Source organism: Mercenaria mercenaria, chromosome 9, assembly GCF_021730395.1.
Source record: "Mercenaria mercenaria strain notata chromosome 9, MADL_Memer_1, whole genome shotgun sequence".
Lineage (NCBI taxonomy): Eukaryota > Metazoa > Mollusca > Bivalvia > Venerida > Veneridae > Mercenaria > Mercenaria mercenaria.
The window spans coordinates 22,924,833-22,944,380 of record NC_069369.1 but is presented as its reverse complement, the minus strand read 5'-3'; the positions used below and the strand labels follow the sequence as shown (position 1 = coordinate 22,944,380).

The 19,548-nt window shown below is 37.2% G+C and overlaps 1 protein-coding gene across 9 annotated transcripts in view; it reads right to left on the bottom strand.

The window, feature by feature from the left end:
* Window positions 1–19,548, bottom strand: part of LOC123546698 (galactocerebrosidase-like) — a 49,132-nt gene that overhangs the window by 4,989 nt on the left and 24,595 nt on the right. For all 9 annotated transcript variants that reach the window (XR_008372353.1, XM_045333183.2, XM_045333186.2 and 6 more), the window contains 9 exons: window positions 13,799–13,836; window positions 11,218–11,342; window positions 10,155–10,294; window positions 7,576–7,665; window positions 6,469–6,564; window positions 4,971–5,115; window positions 3,517–3,688; window positions 1,330–1,499; window positions 483–562 (listed from right to left, as the gene is read on the bottom strand). Coding sequence is in view for 8 of the 9 variants with exons in the window: in XM_045333183.2 (XP_045189118.2) it covers window positions 483–562; window positions 1,330–1,499; window positions 3,517–3,688; window positions 4,971–5,115; window positions 6,469–6,564; window positions 7,576–7,665; window positions 10,155–10,294; window positions 11,218–11,342; window positions 13,799–13,836 (1,056 nt within the window). In the remaining variant the exon portion in view is untranslated. The remainder of the gene's footprint in view (window positions 1–482; window positions 563–1,329; window positions 1,500–3,516; window positions 3,689–4,970; window positions 5,116–6,468; window positions 6,565–7,575; window positions 7,666–10,154; window positions 10,295–11,217; window positions 11,343–13,798; window positions 13,837–19,548) is intronic.

Below are 19,548 nucleotides of genomic sequence, written 5' to 3'. Positions count from 1 at the left end.
ATGGCAAAAAGGAGGTAGTATACTTTGTTACCAGGGTAAATTCAAATTAGTTGAACCGTAGCAAGTTATTGTATTTCATGTAATTTAATATTTTAGCTACTACAATCTCTGTCCCTTCAAGTACAATTTTTATCCAGGTTTGAAGTACATGACCCTACAAAGGTACAAAATGTATATTATATTGAAAGAAGAAGGAAATTGAGATTTATTACTTTTCCATGTATTTCAAGTTCACTGTTGTTATCCATAAAAGTCTGCTTAGTTGATAAATTTACTAGTATGCGAGTTAGCTTTCTAATATAAGCTTAACATGTATATGTCGCAGGGCTCGTGTTTCCATGGTTATGTATTTTCTCACATTTAGTTTGTTGTAAACGTTTTCGTTAATCGTCATATTAGCTTCCGATTGGGCATGCGCACATACAAATGTTAAGGTATATTACTACCTTAAAAAAAAACCCAAAGCAAATAAACAAACTCACCTTGACTTTTAGACCTAGTTTATTGAAGCCATTAGCTTTCAAGCTTGGTGCAGGACCAAAACCTAAAAGAGTTGCCCTCCCTGTAAAAAAGGTATACATAATGTAATTTTGTTGTAGTTTTCTTATTCAATTATTTACACTGTACATATCTGTTCTCTACATTATCACTGCAAATTGGATAACGTACTTGTTTGAATCAATGTATACTGTGAAATCATTTAATTTCATTGGCCCTAAATTTGTCCTCAGGACAAAGTTTTAGGGATTTAAATTTCTTAAGATAAAATGTGTGTTACCTTCAGTCCTTGAATACTATTTTATTTTTAAGTTGACTGTGAAGCAAGTTCTACAACTTATATTTATCACTTTTAAAGACATCATTCTTGACTGTTTCTATCCTCATGAGGGTATCAAAGAAGCCAGTTTCCCTTTAAATGCCGAATGCATGTGTTAAGCAAGTGAGCTACTGGCACCATTTTTAACAACAAACTCCCGCACCTTAAGCAGACGCTTCGTCAGCCAACAAGTCGGGGTGGTCCCAAGGTGGTAGTCGTTCATTATGATTTTATTTTGTGGATTAAACTGTCTTAATTATAAATTAATCTTAAGTAGGTATCCCTTCAAAGTGTATTGGTCAAGTCTGCAGGCAAATTTTTTTGCACGATGACCTGGGTTGGTTTTTTTTCGTGATCTGGCATTTTTAAGATAGTTAAGATACAAGAACTGTTCTAATGTTCATAATATGACTAAACTTCAAGTTCAAAGCCAAAATCTGAAGACCAGTCCCTTCTGAAATATTGAAAGTGAGCTCTATCTTAAGTTAATAGATTATTAACAACTAACTTACTTGAATCTCCCCAGAATTCATAAGTGGCATTCTTGGGAAACACAAAGAAGAGAAACCCCTGTCCACCCACAGTATAGCATCCCCCACTGTTGATCCTCTGTGCAAGAAAAACACCCTCTGTGGCATTTGGCATATCAATTGAGAAAGATGTCTCCACATAGATATCTGTCCTGTAAAAGAAAATAAAGTGATGTCCATTACATAAGTTTTTGTTTTTTGTCGGGTTTAACATAGCACTGACACAGGTAAAGGTCATATCACAACTATCCAGCTTTGATGGTGGAGGATGACCCCAGGTGCCCCTCTGTGCATTATTTCATCATGAGCGGGCACCTGGGTAGAACCGCCAACCTTCTGTAAGCAGCTGCTGCCTCACATGAAGAATTCAATGCCCCAAGCTAGGCTCGAACCCACATGGTGAAGGGCAAGTGACTGTAAGTCAGCAACAAGAGCTGTCAGTGGACAGTGCACTGGACTATTCTCAGTGCTTGATAGTATAATAATTATGAGCAATGAGTAAAACTTTAACATTACAATAAGCATATTCTAAGTCGAAAAGGGGCCATAATTCAGTCAAAATGCTTGATAGAGTTGCCTCCTCCTTTTTACAGACTGGGGTCATGATAGTAAACAAGTATGCAAAATATGAAAGCAACATCTCAATGGACTTTGAAAATATTCCGGGTGGTACGCAAACTTTAACATTTATGTGACGCTCACACTCACACTGATGCCGGGGCGAGTAGGATAGCTCCCCTATTCTTTGAATAGTCATGCTAAAAATAACTACTCGGCCACAGAGGCCCCCCATTACTTATGATTCTTTTATGTAAACTGAAAATCAATCCATTTCAGTGAGCTTCTCTATTCAATTCTACTTGCTGCTGAGCCGAAGGATGTAAAGCAGTCTAATAACTTCAGTGTCTGATTGGCTGTTTCCAATCACATTTTTTTTTTTAAATCAGCCCTTACCCTGCTAAATTTCTATAATGAACTTATCCATCTTTCAATTTGGACAGTACCATTAACTATTAAAAGGGGTGCTTACCAAAAAGATACTGACTTAATGGCAAACAGTGCAGATCATGATCAGACTGCATAGATGTGCAGGCTGATCATGATCTACACTGGTCGCAAAGGCAGAATCAATCGTGTCCAGCATGATAAGGGTTAAATTGGCCGAAGGCAAGGTTGTATTCTCAGATAAGTTACATAACCTTGGAGCCTGACATTTTTCAATCACCATCAGTAAGTTTTATCTGCATTGGTCTAATGTCTACTCTGCCAAGCAAGAAATACAGATATTTACTGAAAAAAAAATTTTGACCATAAAATTCACATTATAAAATTTAAAAGATATTTTAGAAATCAAAATAATTCCAACTACGCTTGAACATAGTTTATATTTTTATCTTGCAGAATAAAGCCACAATTCAAGAGAAAAAAACATTCCCCATTGGGTGAATCAAAAAGTCAGTAAGTTAGACTACAAAGGGTAATCAATATAAAAATTACTCTGAACATATGACCGTTGTTTACAGCGAGGGCTTCAACCTCCTAACCTAAAGATCATGGTAATTCCGCACTTGCCAGAAGACTGAGAAGTCATGGAGGCAGTCACTGAGCATAGCTGTAGGATTTTTTAAACTATCAATATAAAATATATACTGTGAAATCATCAGTATTCATAGCAGACTTTTTTCATGGATTTCACGATTGCGACAATATCAACAAACAAATAAAATCGCCATCGGTTTTATTTTCAGAAGACCAAAAAATCAACAAATTCATATCCCCAAGAAAAAAGCAGTTTTTAACAAAACACAAAATTTTATGCCCAAAAGAACTAAATGATTTCACAGTAATAATAAACTGAGCCGCGTCATGAGAAAACCAACATAGCGCATTTGCGACCACCATGGATCCAGACCAGCCTGCGCATCCGTGCAGACTGGTCAAGATCCATGCTGTTCGCTAACAGTTTTTCTAACTGCAATAGGCTTTGAAATGAAAGTGAACAGCATGGATCCTGACCAGATGCACGGATGCGCAGGCTGGTCTGGATCCATGCTGGTTGCAAACGCACTATGTTGGTTTTCTCATCGTGCGGCTCAACTAATAAATTTCTCTGTAAAGTTTTAGTACCCTAACCACAGCATAACATTTCTTATCATAAATATTACATACCATGATATATTGCCGATCAAAGCCAGTGTAAAGTTTTCAGTTTCGCACCAATCAACTGGTTTTAGTATCGGCATCTGACGTAAAACTTTATTGCTAGATCCGGGGGATGTTATAACCTCAAACGAGCCGGACATCGGAGCCACAAAGTATGGTTCCTGGTGCTCCACTACATCTGTAATTCAGTATTTTAACACAAAATCATCAGCAGAATTAAAGACTAGATCAGGTTAATGATCATTTTTTCAATATACCAATTCCTTCTTTAAATTCAAAGTCATTAATATCATCAGTGAATATATTACCAAGTTCATCAATATCAACATTGTAATTCTGCTATAAAATAACAGTCAACTGGCTTGAATCCTAAGATGCTATCAGTCTTAATAAGATTTCGAAATTAGTCAGTCATGACTTCAAAACACCATCAAAATCAGCCAAGCTGAGTTAATATCATAGAGTGGAACAAGTTTGAAAATGCAATATCTATATATCCAAAACATAGTTTCAGAATAGAAACATGTTTACTGAGGACATAATATTTCATGTTAAATTAACAATAAACATATCTATTTGTACATAATTAATTTAGAAATGGCTGAAACACTATTTCAGTAGTAATGTTTACTACAGAATGTGCTAATGCATGATCAGTAATAAAACAAGAGCTGTCTAATTGTAGCACCCTCGACTATTAGACATCCTTCCACATAACAGCTTACATTAAAGTTGTACAACAAGTTTTTAAATGAAATAAATGGAAATAATTTGTAAACAGCAAGTTAAAGATTTAAGGGAACTGGTTCAGAATGGTTATTTTAAGATATCAAGGTCTTATGAATGGTCTGAAAGAATTCAATACAGTAGTTCATGATCAAGTAGTATTTGAGATATTGGCTTAAATGCATTACTTTCATAAAATTTCTATGTTGAAAAATGGGCTATAATTTTGACAATAATAAAATGAAGTGTCTTTTCCTGATAGGGCATCTTACGATGTCAAAGACATGTGTACAATTTGAAAGTATTTGGAGAAACCTTCTATCATGCAAAACTTTAACCAAAAAATCCAAGTACAAAAGGGGCATAATTTTGAAAAAACTGAAGTTTTTGTCATGTAACTTGTACTGTAAGGTCACCTTATAGTATGGCCGTGTAGTTTTTGAGAAACCTGCTAACATACGAAACTTTTGCGACACACACAACAACGACCACACTGAATGAAAAAGGGTGATAGCTAAAGCTCTACCATTTCAAACATTTAAAATAGCCTAGTAAAAAACCTTTCAATCAAGAACAAATTAGCACCTATGTTGTAGGCAGTCATGTAAAATCCCATTTCTCAAGCCAAAACATGTCTTCCAAAATTCAGCATATCTAACTGGATAACTAACTATTCTTAACAATTCAAATGCCATGAAAGTCAGCTAAAGAAGTACTGGTACATAGTTACGCACCATTAAAGTTGTCCATATATGGCAGCGGGAAAGGTTTTGGGTCAGGTGGTGTAGGGTAATTGCCCTTGTCAGCAGTGTCTACGGTACTCAGCGTGTAGATCTGGTTGATGCCAGCCTCTAAGGTGAATGTACCATTATCGTCAGGCTGTAAAGAGTATACAAAATTTGTTTTACTGTAATGTCATCTGATGAAAGCGTGAAGACATTTTGAATAATGAGACATCTTTGCAATGTGCAACCTATAGAATCCTTTCATCTAACACCAGGCACCAGGCAGGCAGGCAGGCAGGCAGTTGTTAATCTTTCTTTACCTAACTTGCAGCCCACCAACATCAAAACGGATCCCAGTCGGGCTTGAACCTTCCGCCCATTCCTGAGGTAGATCAATCAACCACCAGTGCATGGTGTGCAACTATAAGTACAGAAAATATTTTAGAAATTTCCTGGAAAAAGAGTAAAACATTACCCTTTCTCAAGATCTGGTACGTCCTTATGAATGTTTGTTTTGGGTTTAGTGCCATTTTCAACAGTATTTCAGTTTTGTATTGGCGGGCAGCTAACTTTACCATTACCGGTATTCCTGGATTCTGTCCCAGTAATAACCTGTTCTCCACAAGTAATGCGAACTTCCCCACATAAATCAGAAGTAGAAGACAAATGATTTCAGACACATGTCCCCTATATCAATCATCATAGAGAATATAAACCTCGCCCAGGGATCAAACCCACAATCAATTCAATAGAAATTCACTCTCCTTACTGAGCTAAGTGGGAAGACTTAGTGTTTGTCATTAGAACCATAAAATTTCAGTTCCTTATAAATGTTGTGATTAAAGCAGCATGCCTACAGATTTGGCTAAAAAATAATCTTTCTTTCAAATTGAAGTTTTGGACATATTATGAACATTAGAATATGAATTTTTGTTTCTAAAATATTTTAAAAATTCCAAATCAAGAAAAAAAGATGACCACGTCGGGAATTGAACCCCGGACCGCCGCGGCAATAAAGACATTTTTCCGTCGTCATAACCGATAGCGCTATAGCTGAAGTAGTGAATAATGACTTTAAAATATAGATTTTTATAATCGAGACAGTTTACCTGGAGTAAAAGCGTGACAAACGCTTTTCGATTTTCATCGTACAAAGTAGTAAAAACAGCAAAATCTCATGTGTTTCCGTAACAAAAAGTTTGTCAGTAATTAAGTTTTAAAGCCTTCTTAAGAAATATACCATTTATTTCAAGATATCTCAAAAAAATTTTTGTTGTTGTCGAACGATCTGGATGCATGCTGCTTTAACTAATAGTAAAGGCCATTTGGGGAGGACTCTGTGGATTATAAGGAAATGTTTACACAGATAGGCACACTAGAAAAAATCCTATAATGCCATTTTTTGGACCATGATTTCACTACCAACCTTAGTAAACATTTGTAAAACTTGTATTGTCTACAAACAATATATATATAATTGTATAATAATATTAATATTTCTACCTACCTCTATAACTCCATTATAGGAGAAGGTGACAGTAAAATTTTTCTGTTCTGAGTTTCCTAACATACTGAACCAAGTATGTAATCGTGTAATGCTTTTCTGAAAAAAAAAAGAACTAAACACTGGAAAAAGTATTTCACAGAAATGTAATTTTACAACTTATTTACTGTCTTTATTGGTAAAAAAAATTGCACGAAAAATACGTTATCAAAGAGCTATTGCAAAAGATGTCTATCTATGGTTCTCATTCTTGTATTAAGGTAGTGGGACCGAAGTGCCAATCAGCATATTCTGTAGGCAATTTTGGCATTCTTTGGTTGTTCTGAAAAGTTAATTTTATGCAATGGCTAAGGGTAAGGAAACAGCATAGGAGACATATTTATAAGCTTGTTTTTTTGTGTGTGTGTTTTACCTCAAGCCGACACAATTATAGATCATAACGGCGACTTTCTAGCTTTTCATGATGGACAAAGACCCCAGGAGCCTTTCCGAACATTATTCCATCTGACAGATCCATCAACATTTCATAAGCCAGCTGGATGGCTTCCTCACATGAAGAATTGTATATCCCATGGAATGTGAGGCTTGCACTGACATCAGGGTGGGGTAAGTGATTCAAGTCATAAGGGAATAGCTGATTGTCAGTATGGATCCTTCTCCTTAAGCAAGTAATTAACTGAACCACACCATGAGAAAACCAACATAGTGCATTTGCAACCAGCATGGATCCAGACCAGCCTGGGCATCCACGCAGTCTGATCAGGATCCATGCTGTTCGCTTTCAAACCCTACTGCAATTAGGGAAACCATTAGCGTACAGCATGGATCCTGACCAGACTGCGGGGATGCGCAGACTGGTCTGGATCCATGCTGGTCGCAAACGCACTATGTTGGTTTTCTCGTGGTGCGGCTCATATACAGTTTAAATGCTAAACACTTTAGGATAATTAGACAGCATATTCTCTAAACTTCCATTTATAAAGTATCAACCTTGGTATTAGAAATTAAAAAGTTCACACACTAACTTATTCACTCTATGAGTTAACAGAAAATCTTTTAAATTTTCAGGAACTGTATCATATGAAGGTGCATAAATCTAAATATACTTACAAAACTGCCTTCCAGTTTAAAAGTGATAGTTTGATTAACAACAGTAAACTGAGGCAATGCTTCATGCAGACATTTGGAGTCGGCATAATCCTGTAACACAATGGTTAAACAAAGATAATACAAATGCATAACTGTAGTCAACAGTTACTTTTTTACTCTTCATCTTCCTGAAATTGCAGTGAACAGTTAAGTTTTCACCCTTCATTTTACTTTGTTTATTTGTTTATTATTATAAATATATATACTTCAGCTGTCACAAGTTTTGGATATTTCATAATTACATTGAGATAGTCAACTGGACACTAGTGTCCCCTAGTGTCCCCTTAAACAACATATTACTATTACTGAATTATATATTAACAGTGGGCTTTAACAATGAAAAAATTAAGGCTCTTTGAAAAATTTTGATTTTATACATGTAAAATATACACACATTGTACATTGTTTTACGTAATACGCAATTATTCCAGGAACAGTTCGAACTTTGGACAGATACCCACTTACAATTAATGCACTGTTTGCAACGCATAATTTTATGGGTGTACACACAAAATGGCAGACAAGGGCAAATCTGTAGGCCCCTTATTGAGGCACAAGAATACATTTACTAAGACTCAAAAGATATAACAAGAGGACCATGATGGTCCTGAATCGCTCACCTGTCCCCACATGACCCAGTTTTGATCTGAGTATGATGTCGTTTTTTCTATTATATGTCATAGTGACCTAGTTTTTGCGCTCATGTGACCCAGTTTTGAACCTGACCTAGATATCATCAAGATAAAAATTCTGACTAATTTTCATGAAGATCCATTGAAAAATATGGCCTCTAGAGAGGTCATAAGGTTTTATATTATTTGACCTACTGACCTATTTATTGACGGCACGTGACCCAGTTTCGAATTTGACCTAGATATCATCAAGGTGAACATTCTGACAAATTTTCATGAAGATCTATTCACAAGTATGGCCTCTAGAGAGGTCACAAGGTTTTTCTATTTTTAGACCTACTGACCTAGTTTTTGACCGCAGTTGACCCTGTTTCAAACTTGACCTAGATATCATCAAGATGAACATTCAGACCAACTTTCTCATCAAGATGAAGATTCCGACCAACTTTCATACAGATCCCATGAAAAATATCACCTCTAGTGAGGTCACAAGGTTTTTCTATTTTTAGACCTACTGACCTAGTTTTTAACTGCACATGACCCAGTTTTAAACTTGACCTAGATATCATCAAGATGAACATTCAGACCAACTTTCATACAGATCCCATGAAAAATATCGCCTCTAGAGAGGTCACAAGGTTTTTCTATTATCAGACCTACTGACCTAGTTATTGATGGCACGTGACCCAGTTTCAAACTTGACCTAGATATCATCAAGGTGAACATTCTGACCAATTTTCATGAAGATCCATTTAAAAATATGACTTCTAGAGAGGTCACAAGGTTTTTCTATTTTTAGACCTACTGACCTAGTTTTTGACTGCAGTTAACCCACTTTCAAAATTGACCTAGATATCATCAAGATGAACATTCAGACCAACTTTCATATAGATCCCCTGATAAATATCGCCTCTAGACAGGTCACAGGGTTTTATATTACTTGACCTACTGACCTAGTTATTGATGGCACATGACCAAGTTTCAAACATGACCTAGATATCATCAAGGTGAACATTCTGAGCAATTTTCATGAAGATCTTTTGAAAAATATGGCCTCTAAAGAGGTCACAAGGTTTTTCTATTTTTAGATCTACTGACCTAGTTTTTGATCGCACGTGACCCAGTTTCGAACTTGACCTAGATATCATCAAGATGAACATTCAGACCAACTTTCATACAGATCCCATGAAAAATATGGCCTCTAGAGAGGCCACAAGGTTTTTCTATTATTTGACCTACTGACCTAGTTTTTGAAGGCATGTGACCCAGTTTCAAACTTGACCTAGATATCATCAAGGTGAACATTCTGACCAATTTTCCTGAAGATCTTCTGAAAAATATGGCCTCTAGAGAGGTCACAAGGTTTTTCTATTTTTAGACCTACTGACCTAGTTTTTGACGGCACGTGACCCAGTTTACGAAATTGACCTAGATATCATCAAGGTAAACATTCTGACCAATTTTCATAAAGACCCCATGAAAAATGTGACCTCTAGAGTGGTCACAAGCAAAAGTTTACGGACTAACGGACGGACGAACGACGGACGCTGCGCGATCACAAAAGCTCACCTTGTCACTTTGTGACAGGTGATCTAAAAACAGTCTCAGAACTGTCACAGAATATAACATTCCCGTTGGTCAATTTCAAGCTTAATCTCAGAATTAGCCAATCAGCTGCATGACTTTCAAGGACTAACGTACCAGTAAACACCCTCATATTAACTGAAATTAACAAGGCGACCAGTGGATCCAAAGAATGCTCCTACCATAATGCTTTGTCAAGCGATCAACTCCATACCGTGATGTACCTAAACTTGCAAGATTTTTACAGCTTATTTTAATACGAAATGTCAACAATATGCTCCCATAAAGTTTTTTTCGGAAACTATAAAAGACTACCATACTTACAATAGTTTCAATTACAATCGTAAGATGTTCTTTATCGGGACTAGTAAGTGCAACGTAACTTCCTCCACCAACAAGATGGCCGACCCCCGAGTGGTGACTGAGATATATCCAACCTGGTTCTGTAAACTGTGTCGTGTGAGCTGGAAAACAAAACAAGAGACTCGAGACCTTCACTGGATCTTCACATTAAGATACATGAAACAAGTTTCATTCACTGGAAGTAACAAACTAAACACAACATGTCAAATATCTTAATAAATTCTAATATGCTTGTTTCTATATAAACACTATTCTGCTGTAAAGAATGCAATTCATACATTATTATAAGTAGGTCAATGGTTCTTTAGATATCAAGCAGAAACCATTTTCCCCCTCGTGTTCATTGTCACCTTGACCTTTGACCTATTGACCCTTAAAACAATCTACTGACTACAGGCAATCATCTTAACAATATGTAGTTTTACCACTGTAGGCCAAAGCATCCTCTAGCTATTGATTGAGAATCAAATGGCCTACTGACCAACCAACAGACAGACAGACAGACCGACTGACAATGTGCTAAGCTCTATACCCCTTTTCTTCAAAAGCTGGCATAAAATAGTGCTTAAAAGAAAGTCATTGTTTCATTTGTAGAATACAGTATGCAAGAGAAAGAATATTTGAGCCGTGCCATGAGAAAACCAACATAGCGGCTTTGCGACCAGCATGGATCCAGACCAGCCTGCGCATCCGCGCAGTCTGGTCAGGATCCATGCTGTTCGCTAACAGTTTCTCTAATTCCTATAGACTTTGAAAGCGAACAGAATGGATCCTGACCAGACTGCGCGAATGCGCAGGCTGGTCTGGATCCATGCTGATCGCAAAGCCACTATGTTGGTTTTCTCATGGCGCGGCTCATTTCACCAGTTAGGTGTATGAGTGAGAATATCCAACTCTCAGATAAATGATTAGGCAGCCCAGAAAGCAGTAATGGTACTCTGCCTTAACAGTTATACATTAGCCGGATATTCCCACCTACACTCACAACCACACTCTAAATAGTTAATCAGAATATAATTGTTACCAGTCATCCATATGGTTGGATTAACATCATAATGTCCACTCCAGGGACTGTTGGCAGTCATTAAACCGCATCTCTGGTACGGCATTCCTTCATAGTAGGCCGCTATCAAGTTCCACGATATTGTACTGAAACAAAACATACAACGTCACTTAACTTCATCTTACATTTCATTAAACAAGAGGACCATGATGGTCCTGAATCGCTCACCTATCTCCACATGACCCAGTGTTCAACTGAGTATGACATCGTTATTTCTATTATTTGACACAGTGACCTAGTTTTTGAGCACATGTGACCTAGATATCATCAAGATAAAAAATTCTGACCAATTTTCATGAAGATCCATTGAAAAATATGGCCTCTAGAGAGGTCACAAGGTTTATCTATTATTTGACCTAATGACCTAGTTTTTGAAGGCACGTGACCCACTTTTAAACTTGACCTAGATATCATCAAGGTGAACATTCTCACCAATTTTCATGAAGATCTCGTGAAAAATATGGCCTCTAGAGAGGTCACAAGGTTTTTCTATTTTTCGACCTACTGACCTAGTTTTTGACCGCACATGACCCAGTTACGAATCTGACCTAGATATCATCAAGCTGAACATTCTCACCAATTTTCATGAAGATCCATTTAAAAATATGACTTCTAGAGAGGTCACAAGGTTTTTCTATTTTTAGACCTACTGACCTAGTTTTTGACTGCAGTTAACCCACTTTCAAAATTGACCTAGATATCATCAAGATGAACATTCAGACCAACTTTTGAGAAATATGGCCTCTAGAGAGGTCACAAGGTTTTTCTATTTTTAGACCTACTGACCTAGTTTTTGACCCCACGTGACCCAGTTTCAAATCTGACTTAGATATCATCAAGATGAACATTCTGACCAATATTCATGAAGATCTCATGAAAAATATGGCCTCTAGAGAGGTCACAAGGTTTTTCTTTTTTTAGATCTACTGACCTAGTTTTTAACCCAACGTGACCCAGTTTCGAACTTGACCTAGATATCTTCAAGGTAAACATTCTGACCAATTTTCATGAAGATCCATTGAAAAATATCGCCTCTAGAGAGGTCACAAGGTTTTCCTATTTTTAGACCTACTGACCTAGTTTTTGACCGCACATGACCCAGTTTCGAACTTGACCTAGATATCATCAAGGTGAACATTCTGACCAATTTTCATGAAGATCCATTGAGAAATATGGCCACTAGAGAGGTCACAAGGTTTTTCTATTTTTAGATCTACTGACCTAGTTTTTGACCCCACATGACCCAGTTTCGAACTTGACCTAGATATCATCAAGGTGAACATTCTGACCAATATTCATGAAGATCTCATGAAAAATATGGCCTCTAGAGAGGTCACAAGGTTTTTCTATTTTTAGATCTACTGACCTAGTTTTTAACCCCACGTGACCCAGTTTCGAAACTTGACCTAGATATCATCAAGATGAACATTCTGACCAATTTTCATGAAGATGCATTGAGAAATATGGCCTCTAGAGAGGTCACAAGGTTTTTCTATTTTTAGATCTAATAACCTAGTTTTTGACCCTATGTGACCCAGTTTCGAACTTGACCTAGATATCATCAAGATAAACATTCTGACCAATATTCATGAAGATCTCATGAAAAATATGGCCTCTAGAGAGGTCACAAGGTTTTTCTTTTTTTAGACCTACTGACCTAGTTTTTGACCCCACGTGACCCAGTTTCGAACTTGACCTAGATATCATCAAGGTGAACATTCTGACCAATTTTCATGAAGATCTTGTGAAATATATGGCCTCTAGAGAGGTCACAAGGTTTTTCTATTTTTAGACCTACTGACCTAGTTTTTGATGGCACGTGACCCAGTTTCGAACTTGATCTAGATATCATCGAGATAAACATTCTGACCAACTTTCATAAAAATCCCATGAAAAATGTGACCTCTAGAGTGGTCACAAGCAAAAGTTTACGGACGCACGGACGGACGACGGACAACGGACACCGCGCGATCACAAAAGCTCACCTTGTCACTTTGTGACAGGTGAGCTAAAAATGTACAAATTTATGTACATTATAACAATGACTATAAATCAATGTGCCAAGTTGTGAGATTACTTCTGTGTCAACCTTTTTATTTGTAAAGTGGCTGGATAAATTTTTTTAATTTTTTAAATATTATGTTTACGAACTTAAATTCACTGCTTTCAAAGTTAGGAGCAAATATGGTGACAGCAAACTGGGCTGTCAGTGGCTACCTCAAGTCCTATGTTTTGCAAGGGCTACCTGAGCTAGTCAATAGGTGGGCTCTGAAGCCAAGTGGTTAAGGTCACTGACTTCAAATCATCTTACCCACATTGATTTGGGTTCAAAACCGAACTTTCAATGTAGAATTCTTCATATGAGGAAGCCATCTGGCTGGCTTACTGAGCCTCAGTGGTTCTACTCAGGTGCCCTCCCATTCCTGAAATAATGCTTGGCTGGGTACTGAGGACTCTTCCACCACCATCAAAAGCTGGAAATGTTGTTATATCAGACCTAGATTATGTCCATGCGACTCTATACCCAATAAAGATAACTTACCTGGTCATCAGTCCATTCACATAGTTCTGATTCAGAATCTGAAAGCACAATTTTATTTCAGGCTTTAAACAATGAAGTGTTTTTAAACTTTTGAAACTACTGTTCAATAAGGTGCTACTGTTCAATAAGGTGAATCCATAAAAAGTGTTTTCCATGAACTGCTGCTTTAGATTAAGTTATACATCAATCTAACCCTTACCCTGCTAAATTTCTAAAATGGACTGGTCCATTATTCAATTTGGGCAGTACCACTTATTATATGAAGGGGTATTCAATGAAAATTTACTGACTGAATAGCCGACAGTGCAGACCATGATCAGCCTGTACGGAATGCATGGAAGTGCAGGCTTATCTTGGTCTGCACTGGTCGCATAGGCAGAACCACTTGCCGACAGCAGGCTAAAAATTAAACATCTTCAGGGATGGCAATAAAATCTTTTTGAATTCTGGAGATACCTTTTAAATTAATAATGTCAGTTTTATGACCGAAAATGTATTTTTCCCTGTGAAATTCTAGCTAATGAATAATACAATGAATCCTTGTTTTAAAATAACGATATCTTGAAAGTTATATTATTATCCAATAATAAAAGTGTAAACTCTTTGGAGAGTTTTTATTCTCAACATTGAGTTTGGACACATGATACACAATATGACTGGTATTGTCTTATATTTAAATTGAGGAAATAACTTGTTACGATGAGTGCAGCCTAATGACAGTCTGCTAAACTACTTAAGACCCTTCCACATAATACTAGCTTACATATGAAACTTTTACCATAATTTTCTATATTGAAAAAGGGGCATAATTTTGTAAACTGTAAGTCAGAAAAAATGAACCTACTTCAGAATGGTCATTTCAGTCTTAAGATGTATGAAGAGTTTGTAAGCATTCAGTACAATAGTCAATGAGAAACATGCTTACCTGCGAACTTTCCCTAAACTTCTATGTGGAAAAAGGAACATAATTTTGCCCAAATGTAAGCATGCATTATCTAACCTGCCACGTATGGTCATCTCATATAGTTTAAGATGTGTGTAGAGTTTGAAAACATTTAGTGAAGTAAGTTCTGACAAGTATGTTTCATGCAAAACTTTCATAACTTTCTATGTTAAACAAGAGTGCCAGAATGTCACAATATACGCCCGTCACAGCAAATTTCTTTACTCTAGCACCTGTATTTGCAAATGGAATTTTAATTTTGTGGTTGTTTAGTAATCATTGTAAGTCATTTGTTTTTCTAAGTCCACAAAAAAACTCCTTACCAGGTAGAGATACCTTAAAATACACCTAAAATTTGAAAGCAACATCTATGTTGTACCACAGAAAAGTGGTCTTGTTTTTTCCCTACGGTCAATTATAAAAAAGTTACAATATAAGTTTTTTATAGTAACAACAGTTACTAAGGGAAGATAATCTTAAAAAAAAAAAAAAAAAAAAAAAAAAAAAATCCAAAAAAAAATTGTAAGTAATGAAAAAGTTACAATATAAGCTATTTATAGTAACAACAAAGGGAAGTAATTCTAAAGAAGGGAACTGCGCATGACACTTCGTCTCACGATGGTGTATAATTGTGCCAAGTTACATCAAAATCCCTCCATGCATGAAGAAGAAATGCTTCGGACAAAGTCATTCTTGTATCTGACCTTTGGCCTCTATGTGTGACCTTGACCTTTGACCTAGGGACCTGGTTCTTGCGCATGACACTCCATCTCCTGGTGGTGAACATTTGTGCAAAGTTATATCAAAATCCCTCCATGCATGAAGAAGAAATGCTCCGGACAAGGTTTTCATTCTTGTATCCTTTGACCTCTAAGTGTGACCTTGACCTTACACCTAGGGACCTGGTTCTTGCGCACGACACTCCATCTCGTGGTGGTGAACATTTGTGCCAAGTTATATCAAAATCCCTCCATGCATGAAGAAGATATGCTCCGGACAAAGTTTTCTTTCTTGTATTCTTTGACCTCTAAGTGTGACCTTGACCTTAGACCTAGAGACCTGGTTCTTGCGCCTGACACTCCGTCTCATGATGATGAACAATTGTGCCAACTTTCATCAAAATCCCTCCACGCATGAAGAAGATATGCTCCGGACAATATCATTCTTGAATTTGACCTTTGACCTCTAAGTGTGACCTTGACCTTAGACCTAGGGACCTGGTTTTTGCGCAAGACACTCCGTCTCATGATGGTGAACAACTGTGCCAAGTTTCATCAAAATCCCTTCATGCATATAGAAGATGTGCTCTGGACAAAGTCTGTGGACGCCGCCCGCCCGCCCGCCTTCCCGCCAGGGGCATTCCCATAATACGTCCCGTTTTTCAAACGGGCGTATAAAAAGGGCATATTTTAAACAACATGTCAGCCTGAGTTATGAAACATGCTTTGAGATCATCTCATGACACTAATCAGTTGTGAGGAGTGTGGAAGCATTCAGTCAAATAGTTACTGATGAACTTGCTTACATGCAATACTTTCACAAAATTTCTAGGTTAACAAGAGTGCCAGAATGTCACAATATATGTCCGCCACAGCAAATTTCTTTACTCTAGCACCTGTATTTGCAGATGTAATTTTAATTTTATGGTTGTTTAGTAATCATTGTAATTCTTTTGTTTTTCTAAGTCCACAAAAAAACTCCTTACCAGGTAGAGATACCTTAAAATACACCTAAAATTAGAAAGTAACAACTATGTTGTACCACAGAAAAGTGGGCTTGGTTTTTCCCTACGGTCAATTATAAAAAAGTTACAATATAAGTTATTTATAGTAACAACTAAGGGAAGTTAATCTTAAAAAAAAAAAAAAAAAAAAAAAAAAAAACAAAAGCACCGCCTTGCGGGTGCTGACGCTCATCTGATTTTTTTTGTGTAATAGAAATATTGTCCTACCCATGATTTTCTAAGTCTAAAAAGGGCCATCATTCTTGCAAAAAGCAGGTTAGAGTTATGTTTCTTGATGTTCAGTGTCCACTTATGATGGTGAAAAACTGTTGCAAGTTTTAAAGCAATAGCTTTGATAGTTTATGAGAAAAGTTGACTTAAACATAATACTCAACCAAGAAAATGATTTTCTAAGTTCAAAAAGGGCAATAATTATTGCAAAAAGCAGGATGGAATTATGTTGCTTGCTGTACAGGGTCAGCTGATGATGGTCAACAAGTGTTGCAAGTTTCAAAGCAATAGCTTTGATAGTTTAAGAGAAAAAGTTGACCTAAACATAAAACTTAACCAAGAAATCTGATATTTTCTAAGTCCAAAAGGGGCCATAAATCTTGCAAAAAGCAGGATGGAGTTATGTTTCTTGCTGTACAGGGTCAACTTATGATGGTGAACAAGTGTTGCAAGTTTTAAAGCAATAGCTTGATAGTTTAGGATAAAAGCTGACCTAAACATAAAACTTAACCAAGAAAACTGATTTTCTAAGTCCAAAAGGGGCAATAAATCTTGCAAAAAGCAAGATGGAGTTATGTTTCTTGATGTACAGGGTCTGCTTATGATGGTGAACAAGTATTCAAAGTTTCAAAGCAATAGCTTTGATAGTTTAGGAGAAAAGTTGACCTAAACATAAAACTTAACCAAGAAATCTGATATTTTCTAAGTACAAAAGGGGCCATAAATCTTGCAAAAAGCAAGATGGAGTTATGTTTCTTGCTATACAGGGTCAGCTTATGATGGTGAACAAGTATTCCAAGTTTCAAAGCAATAGCTTTGATAGTTTAGGAGAAAAGCTGACCTAAACAAAACTTAACCAGGCAACACCGACGCCGATGCCAACGCCGACAACCGCTCAAGTGATGACAATAACTCATCATTTTTTTTTCAAAAAATCAGATGAGCTAAAAATTGTAAGTCCACACAAAAATCCTTACCAGGTAGAGATTGGTCAAAATACACCTCAAAATTGGATGAAACATGCATGTTGTACTACAGAAAAGTGGTCTCGATTTTTCCCTACGTCTAGTAATGAAAAAGTTAAAATAAAAGCTATTTGTAGTAACAACAAAGGGAAGTAATTCTAAAGAAGGGAACTGCGCATGACACTTCCTCTCATGATGGTGTATAATTGTGCCAAGTTACATCAAAATCCCTCTATGCATGAAGAAGAAATGCTTCGGACAGTCATTCTTGTATCTGACCTTTGGCCTCTAAGTGTGACCTTGACCTTAGACCTAGGGACCTGGTTCTTGCACATGACACTCCGTCTTGTGGTGGTGAACATTTGTGCAAAGTTATATCAAAATCCCTCCATGCATGAAGAAGAAATGCTCCGGACAAGGTTTTCATTCTTGTATCCTTTGACCTCTAAGTGTGACCTTGACCTTAGACCTAGGGACCTGGTTCTTGCGCATGACACTCCGTCTCATGATGATGAACAATTGTGCCAACTTTCATCAAAATCCCTCTTTGCATGAAGAAGATATGCTCCGGACAAAGTTTTCATTCTTGTATCCTTTGACCTCTAAGTGTGACCTTGACCTTAGACCTAGGACCTGGTTCTTGCTCATGACACTCCGTCTCATGATGATAAACAATTGTGCCAACTTTCATCAAAATCCCTCCATGCATGAAGAAGATATGCTCCGGACAAAGTCATACTTGAATTTGACCTTTAACCTCTAAGTGTGACCTTGACCTTAGACCTAGGGACCTGGTTCTTGCGCATGACACTCCGTCTCATGATGGTGAACAACTGTGCCAAGTTTCATCAAAATCCCTCCATGCATGTAGAAGATATGCTCCGGACAAGGTCTGTGGACGCCGCCCGCCCGCCCGCCCATCCGCCCGCCAGGGGCGTTCCCATGATACGTCCCGTTTTTCAAACGGGCGTATAAAAAGGGGTATATTGTAAGCTATGAAAATCATCACATGACACCAAAGATTTGAGAAGAGTTTGAAAACATGCTTACATGTAATACTGTCACAAAATTTTTATGAAAAAATAAAAGCTAGAGTTATGTAACTTGTCCATTGAGGTAATCTAACAATGCTGAAGACATGTGTGATATTTGGAAGTTTGCAAAACTTTTGTGATCATGATGCTGACAAAAGGGTGCTAAGAAAAGCCTTACTATTTGAAAAATTTCCAAAAGTCAAGCTAAAATGACCAATTTTCTTTTGTTAGGTTGTTATTAATTTTTTAATATTAAAGAAACAAGAGCTGTCTCCATAGGATGACACATGCCCCCGATGGCACTTTGAATGAATAGTTATGGCAGATGTTAGAGTTTAGGACCTTTGACCTACGGACCTGGGTCTTGCGCGCGACATGTCGTCTTACTGTGGTACACATTCATGCCCAATAATTTTAAAATCCATGCATGAATGACAAAGATATGGACCGGACACGCCCATCAATGCACTATCATGAAAAATGACCTTTAATGTCTAAGTGTGACCTTGACCTTTGAGCTACAGACCTGGGTCTTGCGCGCGACATGTTGTCTTACTGTGGTACACATTCATGCTAAGTTATTTGAAAATCCATCCATGGATGACAAAGATATGGACCGGACACGCCCATCAATGCACTATCATGAAAAATGACCTTTAACGTCTAAGTGTGACCTTGACCTTTGAGCTACGGACCTGGGTCTTGCGCGCGACACGTCGTCTTACTGTGGTACACATTCATGCCAAGTTACTTGAAAATCCATCCATGGATGACAAAGATATGGACCGGACACAATGCACTATCATGAAAAATGACCTTTAACGTCTAAGTGTGACCTTGACCTTTGAGCTACG